Source organism: Halichoerus grypus, chromosome 8 (genome assembly GCF_964656455.1).
Source record: "Halichoerus grypus chromosome 8, mHalGry1.hap1.1, whole genome shotgun sequence".
Classification (NCBI taxonomy): domain Eukaryota; kingdom Metazoa; phylum Chordata; class Mammalia; order Carnivora; family Phocidae; genus Halichoerus; species Halichoerus grypus.
The window spans coordinates 45,440,615-45,458,445 of NC_135719.1; the positions used below are offsets into that span (position 1 = coordinate 45,440,615).

The 17,831-nt window shown below is 43.5% G+C and overlaps 1 protein-coding gene and 1 long non-coding RNA gene across 6 annotated transcripts in view; one reads left to right on the plus strand and one right to left on the minus strand.

The window, feature by feature from the left end:
- The window catches only part of LOC144382879 (uncharacterized), a 1,041,026-nt gene that overhangs the window by 963,519 nt on the left and 59,676 nt on the right, over positions 1-17,831 (plus strand). The gene's annotated exons all lie outside the window — the stretch shown is intronic.
- PAQR5 (progestin and adipoQ receptor family member 5) overlaps positions 1-17,831 on the minus strand; it is a 73,569-nt gene that overhangs the window by 27,474 nt on the left and 28,264 nt on the right. For all 5 annotated transcript variants that reach the window (XM_036113599.2, XM_036113600.2, XM_078079159.1 and 2 more), the window contains exon 2: positions 13,846-14,010. In XM_036113599.2, the coding sequence (XP_035969492.2) occupies positions 13,846-13,896 (51 nt within the window). In that variant the 5' untranslated portion in view covers positions 13,897-14,010. The remainder of the gene's footprint in view (positions 1-13,845; positions 14,011-17,831) is intronic.

Below are 17,831 nucleotides of genomic sequence, written 5' to 3' on the forward strand. Positions count from 1 at the left end.
ACAATGAGGCTGTTGGGGTGGATCCCGGTCCCATCTGACTGGCATCCCTTAGAAGCAGGGGTGACACCAGGGGAGGGTGTGCACAGAGGAACGGCCACGTGAGGGGCAGCATGGAGGCCGCGTCTACAAGCCAAGGAGAGAGGCCTCCAGAGAACCAACCTTCGCCCGCACCTTGATCTTGGACTTCCAGCCTCCAGAACTGTGAGAAGTAAATTTCTGTTTGTCCAGTCAGTCTGTGGCACTCTGTGATGGCACCCTGAGCTGGCTGGTTGGGTGACAATTTCTCTAAATCGGTGCCTCACAAACATTCTTCCACAGGTGTCGGCAGATGGCCCTGGGATCTTGCTGCAACTCGGTGGGGCTAGGGGAGCATCTGCCACTCCTCACAAGCTCCCAGGGCACGCAGGACGGGCCCATCCCGTCCCTCAGCATCCAGTGGTCACCTCCCTGCCCAGAATTCAATTCATTGCCAAATACGAGGTTCCCTTTAGGTAAGAGGGACAAGATGCACCTAAAGACACGGGCACGAAAAGCCAAAGCAGGAGAGAGAGACAAGGGAGGAGTCTGGTGAGGTGTTTGCGGGCAGAAGGCATGGAGGTAACGGAGAAGGCAAAGGGCAGGCCGCGAGCTGATGCACCAATTACAACCTGCCATTTAGGGAGTGCCTACAGTGTCCTTGGCACCGGGTTGGACACAAAGCCACTGTCTTATGCAGGACAGACCACGCTTAGCCCTGGCAAGAGGGAGCATTTAGGATCTCAATTAAAATACCATAAAACCGCTTGTACACAACTCACATGCAATTACTAGAACTACAAATAGGCTGAAGTAATAGCCAACCATTGTAGGTATTAAGCAATGACAGGTGAATGTCGTTGAGAACTTTGGTGTCGTGTTTTTAAAAAATTAAGCGTCTGATGTTCAGTCAAGAAGAAGGATGCTTTTTGTACATGTGCCCCAATATTTACAGAAAATGAAGCTAAATTTCTTCTGGCTAAACATAAAAGATGGATAAAAAGTAATTAACCAAATTACATCTCACTATCTAAGATGGAGGATCCAAAGGATATTAGTAATTTAATAGACAATAAAGTGACAAAAAAACACATAAAATGTCTTAAAAAATTAGTATTGCTCAATTCAGGTGTGGTGTACCAGGGGGAAAAGTCCCACTGAATGACTAGCACTGCACACAGCACAGACCTACAGAAGAAGCAAGGAAGTTGAAACAATGGCACATTCCATCGGTTTTCCCTTTGTTGTAAAAATGCAGTCTTTAAGAACTAGGAAAACAATTTTCAATTGTAGGTGCTGATTTAAAAATCTGCCATGGACTAGGCTGTGGTAGCAGTGTAACATGATTGGAAAGTCTGCGGCAGGCAGGATTACGGCCCCCCAAAGCTGTCCACGCCCTCATCCCAGAAACTGTGACCATGTGAGGTTAACGTGGTAAAGGAGAATGAAGGTCACAGATGGAATTAAGGCGGCTGATCAGCTAACCTTAATATAGGGAGATGATCGGGATTATCCAGGTGAGCCTGGTATAATCCCAGGGTCCTTAAAAGCGGAAGGAGAGGGCAGAAGAAGAGGGGCAGAGGGAGATGAGGCCATAGAAGAATGGACAGAGATGCCACACTGTTGGCTCTGAAGTCAGGCAGGGGCTGGGAGCCGACGAAGCAGGTGGCCTCGAGAAGCTGGAACAGGCAAGAAAATAGATTCTCCCCTCAAGCCTCCACCAACACCTTGATTTTAGCCTAATGAGACCCATGTTTTAAAGCCACCAAGTCTGTAGTAATTTGTTCTGGCAACAATACAAAGTCAGAATTTGACGAAACATCCAAAAGCAATCTGAGAGCTGGAAATAAATGGCAATACATGGTCTCAGTTTCTTACTGGGAGGACTGATGACTTCCTTATGGAAAATTCAAAGATGGTGTGTAACATTCTCTGAATCTTCTCCAATATGGGACATTTTTTTTTTAAGATTTTATTTATCTGAGAGAGTGAGAGAGCATGCGAGCATGAGCAGGGGAAGAGGCAGTTAGAGGGAGATGCAAACTCCCTGCTGAGCAAAGAGACTGATGTGGGGCTCGATCCCGGGACCCTGGGATCACGACCTGAGCCGAAGGCAGATGCTTAACCCCCTGAGCCACCCAGGCACTCCCAATATGGGACATCTTGCTGAAACGTATATCAAACTTGACCATAAACCTCTGATTCACACCATGGGAATGCCAAATAAATGCCATTACATTCTTAGATTTCATCTAGACAAGATGCAAGATGATGGAAAGAAATCAGTGAAACAGAGCGTCCTCAAATACAGAGCAAACCCCATCTTGGGGAGGAAATGACATTAATTTTGAGTCTGAGCACTTCACACGTATTCATTATGGGATGTTGTTAGCAAAAGCTTACAAAAATATCGAGGTTTGGCTATTTCACTTTTAAAGGGATTCAAAGTACACATTTATTATCTTAGATACATATAGGATTTTTCTAAACCAAAGGAGCCACATGTGAAATATGTAACAAAAATGACGTTTGAAGAAAACAAAACTTAAAAAAAGGAACAAAATCATCTCTGAACTATGGAAGAGAAGATTCACATACAAATAATCCTGAAATTAACTTCCATACAGATTACTTTTCTGAGCATTATAGATTATAGTACAATTTTCACTAAGCAAAACATTGCTCTATCAGTTTTCTTTATGGTATCTTTTTTCTTGAAAAAAGAAAAATCAAATTTAAGTACTTTATGGACCTAGGTATTGTGTTAAGAGAGAGTAAAAACAGCCATATAGAAGATTGTAATGTATATATAATTAAAATATGATATAATTTTTCTTCTTAATTGTAATTATCATATACAACTTCACTGTGTTTGAACTTGATAAAATTTATACTTCATTTCTGATTCTAAATATGGCTTTAAGAATATTTTCCAATAATTCCAGTTGCTCTACCTTTAGCAAAACTGAGCAGAAACTCACCAGAAGTTTCTCCCAAATGAAATTAATAAAAAAAAAAAAAAAAAACTAAGACTCAGGGACTCAAGAATAGTGGTCTAATTTGGAATTACTGTTAATAGAATACAAATTATGTGATAATGTTGATTACAGCAATATAACCCATAATTTTGCTGAAATAAAGGCAAAAAATAAATTTAATGGAATAAACATGTAGTAACTTATAAATTATGTACGTTTTTATTTTATTACGCATCCAAACATCACTAATCCATCAATAACATACAGATATGTGCAACAATCATTAAATTTAGTTATCTTTGCTATTTTGCTGACTTCTGCTATATAAAAATTAGAGCTTTACATATACTCTTTTGTGATTATGAAGGGATATTTGTCAAGGGAGAACAGAACCATTCTATAGAACTCTTTGCTAGCTCCATACATAACTTCTACACATTCTGTGGTCTCCACGGTTCTCCTGATTCAGACCCAGCGCATGTTAGGAGCAGACCCTGTTTCACTGGATCATCATGAGAGGACTGCACGGTCAAGACTGTCAACCTCATTTTACAGATAAGGAAACTGAAGCTCCATGGGAGACGTTTCCAAGGCCATAATTAATAGCAGAACCAAGATGTAACCGCTAGTCTGTTGGCTTGCAAAAGCCCATCACGCTTCACTGCATCTACCCAAGTGAAACGAGCGATTGCTATAGTGGATGGAAATGCTAAGTGTGAGCAGAGTTCTCAGAAGGGAAAGATCACTGGGACCCTCTATCCATGATGGAGGAAGAACCAGAAAGAATGGCTGGGGGCCTTCTGGCTTGGGAAGAATGATGGACCACTAGATGTCACGAAAGATCCTTCTGACTAAAACAATGAAAATGCCGGATGAACTCTGCATCGTCTGCTGGATAAATGTATCAGCAAGATGACAACAAAAGTAAGGAAGTCACAAAGCCCCCTAACAAAGGGCAACTGGGAGCCCCATGTGGGAAGCTGCCTTCAACATCAGAGTTTCTGCTGCTAGGCTCTGCAAATAAAAGATGAACCCTAAAGCCCACCAAAGGCAGACCTTGCCATTAAGGCTAGGACTATAAAGGTGAGAGAATGTGAAATAAATCCAACCAGGCAGAAGGAGACAATAAGGAAAATTGTCTCTCTGAAACAATCTCTCCCCAGAATTCAGAACCACCAGCTAGATTTCATATGGCTTTCTGATCCAAACCCACACTACTTCTATGGTCCAAGAAATCTCCAGTAGTAAAATTAAAGTGGTTACAAATAAATAGAGGTCCAAGTTTTGTGGCTCCCTCAGGTAAGTAACAAAAGCAAATGCAAATCCTTTCTGGAGGATTTCTGCTTTAACACAACAAGCATGCCCACACCTGCAAACAACACCAGGCCTCAGAAACAGCAAAAACCATAGGTGGCAGAAAGAAAGCTCGAGGAATAGATGCTGAAATATAAAATCAGTATGTTCAATATGTTTAAAGAAATAGCTTAAAAATATTAATGAAAATAGACTTAAAAAGAATCTAATATAACTTGGAAGTTCAACATTGAAATAAAAAGTCATTGAAGGGATAAATAGCAGACTATATCTCACTGAAGAGAAAATTAGTGAACTGAAAGCAGATTCAAAGAAAGCACTTCAGAGAGATTAAGAGGTAGATATGAAAAGCCAACGGCGCCTGGGTGGCTCAGTTGGTTAAGCATCTGCCTTCGGCTCAAGTCATGATCCCCGGGTCCTGGGATCGAGCTTCGCATCGGGTTCCTTGCTCAGCGGAGAGCTTGCTTTTCCCTCTCCCTCTACCCCTCCCCGCCACCCATGTTTGCTCACTCTCTCTCTCTCATAAATAAAATCTTAAAAAAAAAGAAAGAAAAACCAAATTAGAGAATATTTCTCCAGAAAGAGAAAAATACAATGGTTTTGTTGTGATATTTGAAGACAAACTTATGCTTCTAGGAGTTTTTGAACATTGCCAGTCCTCAGATCCAAGAAGTTAGGTGTGGCAGGGACAGTTGGGGTTCACCAAATATCCCATTTGCTTTCCTATGTTTCTCAGCCTTTTCTGCAGTTAGGTTGGGGCCATGTGATTATTTCTACTTAATGTGACATCTAGGTCAGGTCAGTTAAAGCAGGGTGTCTTCTTGTAGTAGATATCATGATGCATCAGCAGGGAACACTGCCCTCCTTCAGAACTGAGCCACCCATCCCTCTATGGGAACTTCTTTTGGCAAAGCCCACTACATTGACCACGTTATGCTCCCTGCCCAGCGGCAGCACACACATCCACTGATGGTGGATATGAAGTCCTGGCTTCCTTTTCTCATTTGGGACAAGTCTGAAGGACAAACCCCATTCTAGAACATTCTGTGTGATCAGCTGAGCCCTTGCCCTTCCTGCCTAGTATAATTTTTCATGTTATAATGCTGGAGTAGCCACCAAGCTAATAAATATAGAGCATGTTTCTAGATATTAACTATAAAACAAGTGGAGGAGAAAATCAAATGTTAAAAGGCAAAAAGAAATAAGGATGTAAAACTCAATCCAAAGAAAACAAGAAAGGAAAGGACAACTCAACAGAGAAAATAACAAATAGGAACCACATAAGATGATCAAAATAAATGTAAATATATCAATCATCTTTATAAACAGACTAAACTGTCCAGTTAAATGACAAATACTGTCAAACTAGATAAAACCCAACTGTGTGCCATCTACACGAGATACAGTTAAAATATAAGGACAGGGAGGCATTAAAAGTCAAAGGAAGGAAAGAATTAAACCAGAAAAATAACAAAAACAATAAAGTTGGAGTTGCTACATGACTGTGAGACAGATTCTAAGATAGAAAGCATTACTACCTAGCAAAAGAATCACTACAAAATATTAAGAAATTTACTGCACTAGGAAGATATTACATAAATTTGGATGTACCTAAAAAACACAGGCTCAAAATATATAAAGCAAAAATTGACTTATGCACAAGGAGTAATTCACAAATCTGCCATCATGGTGGAAGATTTTAACATATCTCAATGCTGGATAGATCAAGCAGAATAAAATTAGTAATAATAGAAAAATTTTTGATCTTACAGGACACATATGCAATACTGCCCCCATTTGAAGATTATACATTATTTTTGGGCACACTTAGAAGATTTATGAAAATTGATCATGTGCTAAACCATAAAGCTAGTCTGAACAAATTTCAAGGATGGGAATTATACAGAGGACACTCTCAGTCTGCAATCAATTAATTTTAATCAATAACAAAACTCCAGACTTTGGGGGAATTAAAAAAAATACACACACACTTCTAAGCAATTGTAAGTTACATAAGAAACCAAAATGGGAATTAGAAATGAATTCAAAAAGCACATGTGGTCTGCAGTTAAAGCAGTACTTGAGGGAAATATATGTACTCAGTTGCTTACATTAGAAGGCAGAGTATGATTAACTTAAGAAGTTAGAGAAGAAACAGCAAAAGGAATCCAAAGCAGAAAGAAAATAATAAAAAATAACAGACACTAGAGATATAAAATACATAACAGAGAGGCTCCACTGAGCCACAAATCCACCTCTTTTCAAATATTAAAAAAAAAAAAAAAAAAGACAAACTGGCAAGATTAATTAAGAGGAGAAAAAAGCAAAACCACATGATTATGTCAATAGACACAGAAAAAGCATTTCACAAGATCTAATACTCTTTCATGACCCAAAGACACTTGACAAAATAGGAATAAAACTTCTTCAACCCAGAGGCACCTGGGTGGCTCAGTCCATTAAGCCTCAGACTCTTGGTTTCGGCTCAGGTCATGATCTCAGTGTGTGAGGTCAAGCCCCGTGTGCAGCACCCCCCACCCCTCCCCTTGGAGCCCTGCCTTGAGCCTCTCTTTGAGCCCCATGATGGGCTCTGCGCTCAGCGAGGAGTCTGCCTGTGGTCTGCTTGAGATTTTCTCTTTCCCTTTCCCTTTCCCTCCCCCTCTTCCCCTCTGCCCCTCTCCCCGCTCTCTCTCTCTTTCTCTCTCTCAATAAATTAATAAAATCTTAAAAGAAAAATTTTTTTAAACTTCTTCAACCCAGTAAAGGCCACCTATGAGAAACTCACAGCTAACATACCTAGTGTTGGAAAATGGAATGCTTTCCCCCTAAGATCAGGAACAAGATAAGGATGTCTGCTCTCGCCACTTCTATGCCATATCAGAGTGGAGGTTCCAGCTAGGTCAACTGGACAAGGAAAAGAAAGAAAAGGCATCTAGATAGGAAAGCAAGATGCAAAACTATATTTTCAGGTGATATAATCTTACATATAGGAAATCCTAAAGGATCCACTAAAAAACTATTAGAACTAATAAATGAGTTCAGCAAGGTTGCAGAATGTAGGATCAATATACCCAAAATTAGTTTTATTTTTATATACTAGCAATGAACAATCTGAAAATGAATTTAAGGGAATAATTCCATGTACAGCAATATCAAAAACAATACAGTGCTTAGGAATAAATTTCACAAACTCTTTTAATGGTATGAGACCTGTGCACTGAAAACTACAAAATATCACTGAAAGAAATTAAAGACCTAAATAAATGCAAAGACATCCCATGTTCATGGATTAAAAGACTTAATATTGTTAAGATGGTAATGCTCCCCAAATTGATCAACAGATTTAATGCAATCCCTAAAATAAATCCCAGCTGCATTTCTGTTCATTTATTTTGCAGAAATTGACATGCTGATCCTTAAATTCATATGGAAATGCAAGAGATCCTGAACAGTCAAACAATCTGGAAAAGGAAAAACAAAGTTGAAAGATCCACACTTCTCAAGTCTTATTACAAAGCTACAGTAATGAAGACAGTGTGGTACTGGCATAAGAACAGACAAATCAAGAGAATAGAAGTTAGAGTCCAGAAGTAAACCCTCAAATTTATACTCAATTGATTTTCAATAAAAGGGCCAGGAGAATTTATTGAAGAAGGAATAGTCTTACCAAAAAATGATGCTGGAGCTACTTGATACCAACATATATATACATAAAAAGAAGAAAGTTGGACTCCTATCCCATGCCGCATACAATAATTAACTCAAACATGGATCATAGACCTAAATGTAAGAGATAAAACTCTTAGCAGAAAATATAGAACTAAATCTTCATGACCTCAAATTAGCCACAGGATTCTTAGAATCTAGGACACCAAAATCACAAGCAAGAAAATAAAAAAGTAGATAATAGCAAAATTTAAAACTTTTGTGCTGCAAAGGATACCATCAGTAAAGTGAAAAGACAGTGCACAGAATGGAAGAAAATATTTGTAAGTCATATATCTGATAAGGGAATTATATCCAGAATATGTAAAGAACACTTACGATTCAACAAAAAGACAAATGACTCAATTTAAAAATGAGGAAAAGTCTTGAACAGGTATTTCTCCAAAGAAGATATATGAACAGACAATTAGCACAAGAAAAGATGCTCAACCTCACTAATCGTTAGGGAAATACAAATTAAAACTACATCCTACACAGTGGGATGGCTACTATTAAAAAAAAAAAAAAAAAAAAAAGAACCCAAACAAAACCAGAAAACATGTGTTGACAAGGATGTTGAGAAACTGGAACCCTTGTGAACTGTTGATGGGAACTTAAAATGGCGCAGCCACTGTGGAAAACAGTATGGTGGTTCCTCAAAAAATTACAAATAGAATTACCAAATGATCCAGCAATTCCACTTTTGGTTATATACCCAAAAGAACTGAAAGCAAGATCTCAAAGAAGTATCTGTACACCTATGTTCATAGTAGCATTATCCACAATAGCTAAAACATAGAAGTAATCCAGTATCTATTGATGAGGGAATGAATAAGCAAAATCTGGTAGATACATACAAGAATATTATCCAGCCATAAAAATGAAGGAATTCTGACATATACAACATGGATGAACCTTGAGGACATTACGGTAAGTGAAATTAATAGGCCAGTCACAAAAAGACAAACACTGTATGATTCCATTTATAGAAGGTACTAGAATAGTCAAAATCATAAAGACAGAAAGTAGAAGGATGGTTTTCAGAAGCTAAGGGGAGGGGGAAATGGGGAGTTATTGTTTAATGGGTATAGAGTTTCAGTTTTACAAGATAAAAAGAATTATGGAGATGTATGATGGTGCTTGCTGCACAACAATGTGAATATATTTAATACCATTGAACTGTGCACTTAAAATTGGGTAAGATGGTAAATTTTATGTGAAATGTATTTTACTACAATAAAAAAAATAGTTCAGCATAGAGTTACCACATGATCCAACATTCCGCTCCTAGGCATGTACTTAAGAGAACTGAAAACATGTTCATGCAAAAACGTGTACTCAAATGTTCATAGCAGCATTATTTGTAGCAGCCAAAAAAACGGAAACTCAAGGGTCCATCAACTAATGAATGAATAAACAGTGGTACATCCATACAATGGAATATTATGCAGCCACAAAACAAATGAAGTACTAACACATGGTACAGCATGAATGAACCTTGAAAACATTTATGCTCAATGAAAGAAGGCATTTGCAGAAGGCCACCTATTATACAATCGCGTTTATACGAATTACAGAGAAGAAGCAAATCCACAGAGACAGAAAGTAAATCAGTGGTTGCCATGGCAAGTAGGAAATGACTGCTAATGGGTACAGAGTTTCTTTCTAGGGTAATGAAACTGTTCTAAAATTGACCATGGTGAGAGTTTGTGCAACAGACTTTGTGTATGTCACCATACTAAAACCCCCGGGGCTGTGTATTTTAAAGGATGAATTTTATAGTATGTGAATTATATCTCAACAAAGCTGTTATAAAAAAAACTTCCCACACAGAAAATTCAGCTGCAAGATGAGTCATTCCATCCACCACTCCACAGGCTGCCATACATGTAGATTAGCAGGTAACGGTGCTCCCCTGGGTGGGAGGGGCACAAGGTGGTGGCCTTGCGGGACAATCGTGCAGGTACATTCTACGACCCACTCAGGAACACAGAAATCTAATATTATACAAAGTTTTCCACAGAACAAATAGGCAAGGCTCTCCAACTCATTGTGGTTGGCACAATCATAACCCAAATCTAGACAATGGCAGTATCCGAAGGAAACATTACAAGTCAACTCATTAGAATTAAAGCTCCTAAACAGGAGCAAGTGGGTGGCTCAGTCGGTTAAGCATCTGCCTTTGGCTCAGGTCATGATCTCAGGGTCCGGGGATCAAGCCCCTGGGATCAAGCCCCGCATGGGTTCCTTGCTCAGCAGGGCTCCTTGCTCAGCAGGGAGACTGATTCTCCCTCTCCCTCTGCCCCTCCCCCTGCTTGTGCTCTCTCTCTCTCTCTCTCTCTCTCTCAAGTAAAAAAAAAGTTCCTAAACAAAACACTAGCTGATTCAGCAATAGATTAAAAAGATATTACATCATGACCAAGTTTTATTTAAATGCAAGGTTAACTTAACATTACTAAATTGGTCAGTATAATTCACCACACTAATAACTTAAACAAATCATACACGACCATCTCAAAAGATGCATTGATAGGGAAAAAAAGAGTTCTGTAAAATTCATTCTTATTTAAAGGGAAAAAAATTCTAGAAAACAAGAGGTAGAAAGGAATATCCTTGACTCGATAAAGGTTATTTACATACACACACAGACACACATAGAGCTACATTATCTTAAATGATGAAATGTTGAAAGCATTCTTTTTTTTTTTTTAAGATTTTATTTATTTATTTGACAGAGACATAGCGAGAGAGGGAACACAAGCAGGGGGAGTGGGAGAGGAAGAAGCAGGCTTCCCACTGAGAAGGGAGCCCGATGCGGGGCTCAATCCCAGGACCCTGGGACCATGACCTGAGCCAAAGGCAGACGCTTAACGACTGAGCCACCCAGGCGCCTCTGAAAGCATTCCTTTTCATTAAAATCAAGAACAATATGAAGATGCCTGCAATCATGCTTCATATTGTATTTTTTTTAAAGATCTTATTCATGAGAGAGAGAGAGCACATGTGAGCAAGAGCATAAGCAGGGGAGAGGGGCAGAGGGAGAGGGAGTCTGCCTTGGGGCTTGATCCCAGAACCCCAAGGTCATGACCAAGCCAAAGGCAGACGCTTAACCAACTGAGCCACCCAGGTACCCATTCATACTGTATTTTAATAAGCTCCTGATGATTCTGATGGCGGGGATCCAAGCACCCACTTTGAGAAACCCTGAGCTGGAGAAACCATTTGCCTACTGAGTTGGCTCCTGGGTCCTCAGGGCCCAAGCCCTCCTACCCAAGACCACACCGTCTGGCTATGCTACCGTTCTTTCATAATAATCCCACTGTTCTATTTCATTTTTCTTGGATCCTCACAATAGCCCTGTGAGACTAAATTAACAGATATTATCTCCACTTTACAGATCAGGAAACTGAGGCTCAGAGAGGGTGGGGAAGTGGCCCAGTCCACACAGCTCATTAATATGCTAAAGGAGAGGCTATCCAGGGCCCCGTATGAAGACCTGATGATGGAAATGGCAGCCGACATTACTGACTCGACCCCATGTGCCAGGCACTTCACATGGGCCATCTCATAACCGTAACCCCAGGAAGCAGATATTCCCATCACCCCATTTTACAGGTGCAGAAACTGAGGTAGGGAGATTAAGTATCTTGCCCAAGGTCACTCCACAGACTGGGTATCAGAACCCAAAGAGCCCACCGAAAATAAGCTTAGCGTTTGTAGGAGGTCTATTCTAAATATTCATGCAAATTACATATGCATTTTTCTCCTCAATATACTTGCACCTGTTTTAACAACAAACGTTCCTGTCCCCCTCCCCCAGCAAATCTTCAAATAAAAGTACCCTCCAGGCAGGCAGAGCCACTGTTCGCTCCACGGCCGCACGAACCTTGAGCATGGGGCCCCAAAGCCCGGTAGTGGATGTAGGCGCCGAAGGAAGGTTTCGAAGCAAAAAACAGTGGATGTGAGGTGTGATGTTGGTTCTCCGCCTCTGACTAGCACCATTTTACTAAAAAGGATACTGTCACCTCCAACCTCTATGAAAACCTGGACAGAGGAGACACGTTCCTCTTTAGCACTCCAGGGTTTTCTGGTCCTCGTCTTCAGGATCCCCACACTTCAGAAGCCCACAAAGTAGCCATTGAGACCTTCACTTCCCCTTCACGTCTTTCCTGGGCACATGCTCTGAATGCGACCTTGCCCAAATCACCCAGGGAGACATCTCAGCAGCACCCATGACCCATCTCCCAAGAGTCCCCACGCCTGCTCGCTGCTTCCCTGTGCCCAGGCCTTTGTCCACGCCAGTCCTTCCACCTGTTCTGGTCGGCCCACCTCCCACCTCCTACCCTCCCTCAAGCCATCTTATTATTTTTTTTTTAAAGATTTTATTTATTTGACAGAGAGAGACACAGCGAGAGAGGGATCACAAGCAGGGGGAGTGGGAGAGGGAGAAGCAGGCCTCCCGCGGAGCAGGGAGCCCGATGCGGGGCTCGATCCCAGGATCCTGGGATCATGACCTGAGCCGAAGGCAGACGCTTAACGACTGAGCCACCCAGGCGCCCCGACCCTCAAGCCATCTTAAAGATCTCCCTGAGCCCCTCCTCCCCCATGATGGAAGTGACCGATCCCTCCTCTGGGTCTTTAAGGACATACCCTAACCCACTTTGCAACAGAAGCGCGCGTCCGTATTTTAAAATCCTCAGGGGCAGGATTTGTATGGGATTATTCCGAGTCTGGTGCAGAGTGACACCTTGCACATGGCAGGGCGTCAAGAAAAATTTCATGAGTGGATGAATCAAAGAATCACCCCGTGCTCCCACTAATCGCAGCCACTAGCAGTCTGTGGGTAGAAGCCAGCGGAGAACCGCACCAGGAGGAGGTACGGCCCTGGGAGCACACAGGAGGCGTCCTGCGAGGCCAGCCTCATTTTAATTTGTCTGTCACCTGCCGTGTCCCTCGCCTCTTCCACCAGACTGCTCTGCCCCGTGTCCCATCACCCCCCAGTGCCACCTAGCTGCAGCCACCCAGCCGCACAGGCTTTTGGGACAGAGCCTGGCAGGCTGCCCGCTCCTCATCTCTGCGCGGGGCTGAGCGCGCCCAGGACTTAGGCCCCTGAGGGAAGTCAGAAGAGTGCTTGGCAGTCAGCAGCGTGGAAGGGTCTCCCTTCAGTCTGTGACATCCTCCAGATGAAACTTCCCACCCTGGCTCGTCTTCAGCCAAAAAGGAAGGGAATGTGACGTGGCAACAAGAGTGCGCAAGAAGTGGTGTTTGCTCCGCCGGGGAAGGGGGTGCGCCAGCAGAGGGGCCTCACCTCAGGCCGCTTACAAATGCGGATTGTCAAGGCCTGCCGGGTGTCTCGGGGTGGCCGCCTGTGAGCTCCCGGGCCCAGGAGTCCACGATGGGGCCAGGCCTGAGGCCCACGAGACACCCTCCTCCTCGCCCCAAGCCACACGGGGCCCGAGCCTCCTGCAAGTGATACGGACAAGGGCAAAGCCACACACCCGAGGCGACCTGGCCCCTGGCCTGCTTTCCAGCACCCCAGGGAGGGGCCCAAAGGAAACATCTACCCAGCCGGATGCCACTGACTACATGGCTTCAGCTCGGATGTGGAGTCTCAAGAAAGACTTGGCTTCGGGATAAAATACAGATGTCACAGGGAAGGGTTACGACGTCAACAGTCTCAGGATCCCTCCCATTTCCAGGTTCAGTGTAGGTGGGGGAGACGGGGGTGCTGGCTGAAGACAAAGCCGGCAGCCCCCCACCCCGCCCCGGGGCAGAGGCCACACGGCGCCCTCATCACTGCCTGGAGCTCAACCACCGGACCCACAGCACATACCTGGGGCATCTGGTCGATGCTGAACAGCCGGGGCAGCTTCAGGCTCAGCATCTTGAAGCTGGGCTGCGGGGGAAGGCCGGTGGTAGACAGCAGGTCCCCGTCACCGGCTCAGAGTCCTGACAGCGCCCGGTGTGTCTGCGGCCAGTCGGTACCCGGGCTACTTCCCTGAAAGAGGACGGCGTGAAGAAACCCAGTCAGCCTCAGCCCAACTCCAGCTGGATCAAGACTGTCAGATTGTTTAACCACGGAACAAACACTTGCTTGTGATGGCAAAATAATCAGGCTTCCTTAAAAACAGCAACAGAACTATCAGAGTGCTGAGTCATTTATTCCAAGAGCGCTGGAGGGGGTCATTCACTCATGATATGGGTGATCATAAAGTTGGAGAGCCGGAAGGGCCGCGGAGACCACTGGGTCCCCTCACGTCGGACATCAGGGCCAGAGGGGCGGAGTGACTTCTCTAAGGTTGTGTGGCTAGGGGAGAGCAGGAGTGGCTGGCTCTCGGCTGCATCGTGGGCAGACCGTGTGAGCCCAAGTCTGTGTCCACTCAGTGGGCAGAGGAGGACAAGGGCCATGCCCCAGATCACCCAAAGAAACGCAGCTCTTCCAGAAGGCCGACGGGGGCATTGTTGCCCTGAGACACACACACGAACCAGACAAGCAAATCCGAGGCACTTGTTGGAGACACAGCAACTCCGAGTAACAAGGTTGTTTAAATGCAGGATTAAGACTGCTTAACAGCTGTGAGTAATGTGAGCTAGAGGGACCCGAAGCCCTCAGGACAGGCCTAAGAAACAGAAACTTGCCAGCTGGGTTTAGCTGAGAAAGAGCAGTGCTAGGAATTTACCCTAGTTAATGCCTCGCCTGCTCCCATCACCACTGGGCCAAGATCTGCCACCTCCTTAGAGCCCCCCCCCCCGCCGCCCCGAGGAATTGTCCCTGCCTCTGAAGGTCCAGAGACCTTGCCTGTATCTCTCTTGTGACACCAACCGCCCCTGCCTGCAAGCAAAGCTACCTGCCCAGGTGCTTGGAAAGGAACCTCCTGGGATGGTTAGAAACTCAGGGTATATGCGTGGCTCATGCTGGGCCTTCAGCGAAATGCTTGTTTAACACCATTCATTAAAGCAATGGTGCTCGTCCCCTGAACTTACAGTGTGTTTTGGTTTTTGTGGTTTGTTTATACTTTTGCTGCTTATTATAGTTCCTTATGTTTTATGTGTTATTATCTGGAACTCTTAGCAAAACACAATGTATTTGTGTTTCATTGCCATAAATTCGCTTCTTTCTTAAAACCATTGATGTATTATTCACAATAGTCCAAAGGCGGAAACAACCCAAGTGTCCACCAGCAGACAAAATAACAAAATACGGTCTATGCACATATGGAATATTATTCAGTCTTAAAAGGGAATGATATTGTGATCTGTGCTTCAACATCAATGAAACTTGAAAACATTATGCTAAGGGAAACAAGCCAGTCACAAAAGGACAAATGTTCGATGATTCCACTTATACAAGGTACCTAGAGTAGGCAAATTCACACAGACAAAAAGGAGATTAGAGGCTGGGTTGGTGGAAAAATGGGGCGTTGTTGTTTAATGGGTACTGAGTTTCCGTCTGGGATGATAAAAAGTTCTGGAAACAGGGGTGGTGATGGTTGCACAACATTCTGACTGTGATGTCACTGAATTATACACTTAAAAATGGTTAAAATGGTCAGTTTTACATTGTGCATATTTTACCACCGTAAAACCTTGTGTAATATTTCCAAGTTACAGAATAATGCAGAAAATACGTTTTTAAGAAAATAATTTTTTAAAAAGATTTTTTATTTATTTTTTAACAGAGAGAGAGACAGCGAGAGAGGGAACACAAGCAGGGAGAGTGGGAGAGGGAGAATCAGGCTTCCCACCGAGCCGGGAGCCCGATGAGGGACTCGATCCCAGGACCCCGGGATCATGACCTGAGCCGAAAGCAGACGCTTAACGACTGAGCCACCCAGGCGCCCCAAGAAAATAATTTTTAAAGCATATTTTACTTAGGTTAAAGAAAATAGAAGTTAATACTTTGCAAACAACATCGATGTGAGTGGGTCACAGCACACCTTGGTTCTCTCGGTTTTACAGGCCTAATTACCAAGACTCCCACACTCTCCGAGGCACCACGAATTCACCCAGTGGCAGGCCACAGGGTGTAGGTCCGGTACTGGGGGGACCTCAGGCACACCAGGAAATCCTCCAACAATAATGGGACCAAGGCTGGTCTCCACAGACCTGCCCACCTTGGTCCTCTGGTTCTCCCTCGAGTATCCTCAATGTCATGGGCAAGACAAGCAAACGGAATGGTCCCCTACTCTCCCAGCACACACCATCCCAGTAGGATGACCAGAGTAAACGGCAAACATAAAGGGTAATGACAATAGCATATGAGTCACCCATTTCTTCATTCAGCCACTGTTTACGCATGTCTGTCATGTGACAAGTAGGGGTAAGGCTAAATGAGTAGTTAAGGATTCTCTGTGGGTTGCTACAGCTTGAAGGACAAGGTGAGACTTTAACAGATATAAAAATTGTATGGGTTTGGGGCGCCTGGGTGGCGCAGTCGGTTAAGCGGCCGGCTCTTGGTTTCGGCTCAGGTCATGATCTCAGGGCCGTGGGACTGAGCCCTGTGTCGGGCTCCATGTTCAGCGGGGAGTCTGCTCAAGGATTCTCTCTCTCCCTCTCCCTCTGCTCCTCCTCCCCCTGTTCATGCTCTCTCTCTCTCTCTAAAATAAATAAATAAATCTTTAAAAAATTGTATCGGTTTGTGACACATAGAATGGAGGGAAGTAGGCATCCTCCATACCATTCTCTTCTTTCACTGCACAGGGAAACAAGATGAATAAGACAGTCACTGTCCCCAAGAAATGTATAAAGAAAGAGAGGAGACACCCAACTAGCCAGCACAAGTCACCCTGAGAAGGAGGGAAACTCTCACCCACTGCACCAAGCCCGTACTGGTCACCTTGCCCCCCAGCCCATCTCATTCACCCCCACTGTGGCCATCTCAGGAGGCGAGGCAGGGCGGGGAAGGGCCTGGGTGCTGGATTCCAGCCACTTGCATTCAAAGACTGGTTCATCATTTCCTGTGCAACCCTGGGCAAGGAACGTTAACACCCATGCCTCAGTTTCTCTAAGGGTAAAATGGAAATAACAGTAGTACTTTCTTCATGGGGGTGTCATTATGATTAAAAGACAGAACCCATGTGAAGGGCCTGCCATAAAGTAAGGGTCCAACAAACACTTGCTATTATTATGAATTTTCAGAGAGGAAAATTCATTTTCTATTTTACAGGCAGGAAAATGGAAGCGTGGAAAAACTATGGGGCTTGCCCAAGATCACACAGCTAGTGGCTAGTAGAATTGGATTTGATTTCTGGTTTCGTAAGTTTCCTTTTCAAAAGAAAATGGACTTTGAATAAAGGTTATGAAGAGCACAGAGCACTAGGTCTTATTTTCCCTTTGCTACTGAAAGAAGGTGGACAACGCAGAGTGTTTACGATGTTTATAACCCAGAGGCTAAAGGATGGCGCTCCTTGTCTGTTAATCAGGTTGAGACAAACTCTCAGGTAAGACTTGACCTTGGCTCTTTCAAAAGCGGGAGATTTCTCGTGTCCTGTCTTTCTGCCAAGGAGGTAAGAACTCTTCCATTAAACTATTGTTAGGTTGCATCTGAAACGTAAACCTTTCTGTCTGTTGAAATCGTGAAACATCCCTGGATGGTCATGGAAAGTCAGAAAGCGTGGCTGATGATTCATATGTCGTATCCCTTCTTAATCACGGCAGATAAAATTGAACGTCAAATGAACTCACTGGTCTTTTTAGTTCCCATCACACACCAAGCTCTTAATTTCACCAACACTATAAAAACCAGAGTGTAATTTCCAGTATTTCAAACAGCAGCTTGGTTTGCTCTCTCTGTCTACAGAGGCCTAGAAACAAGAGTGA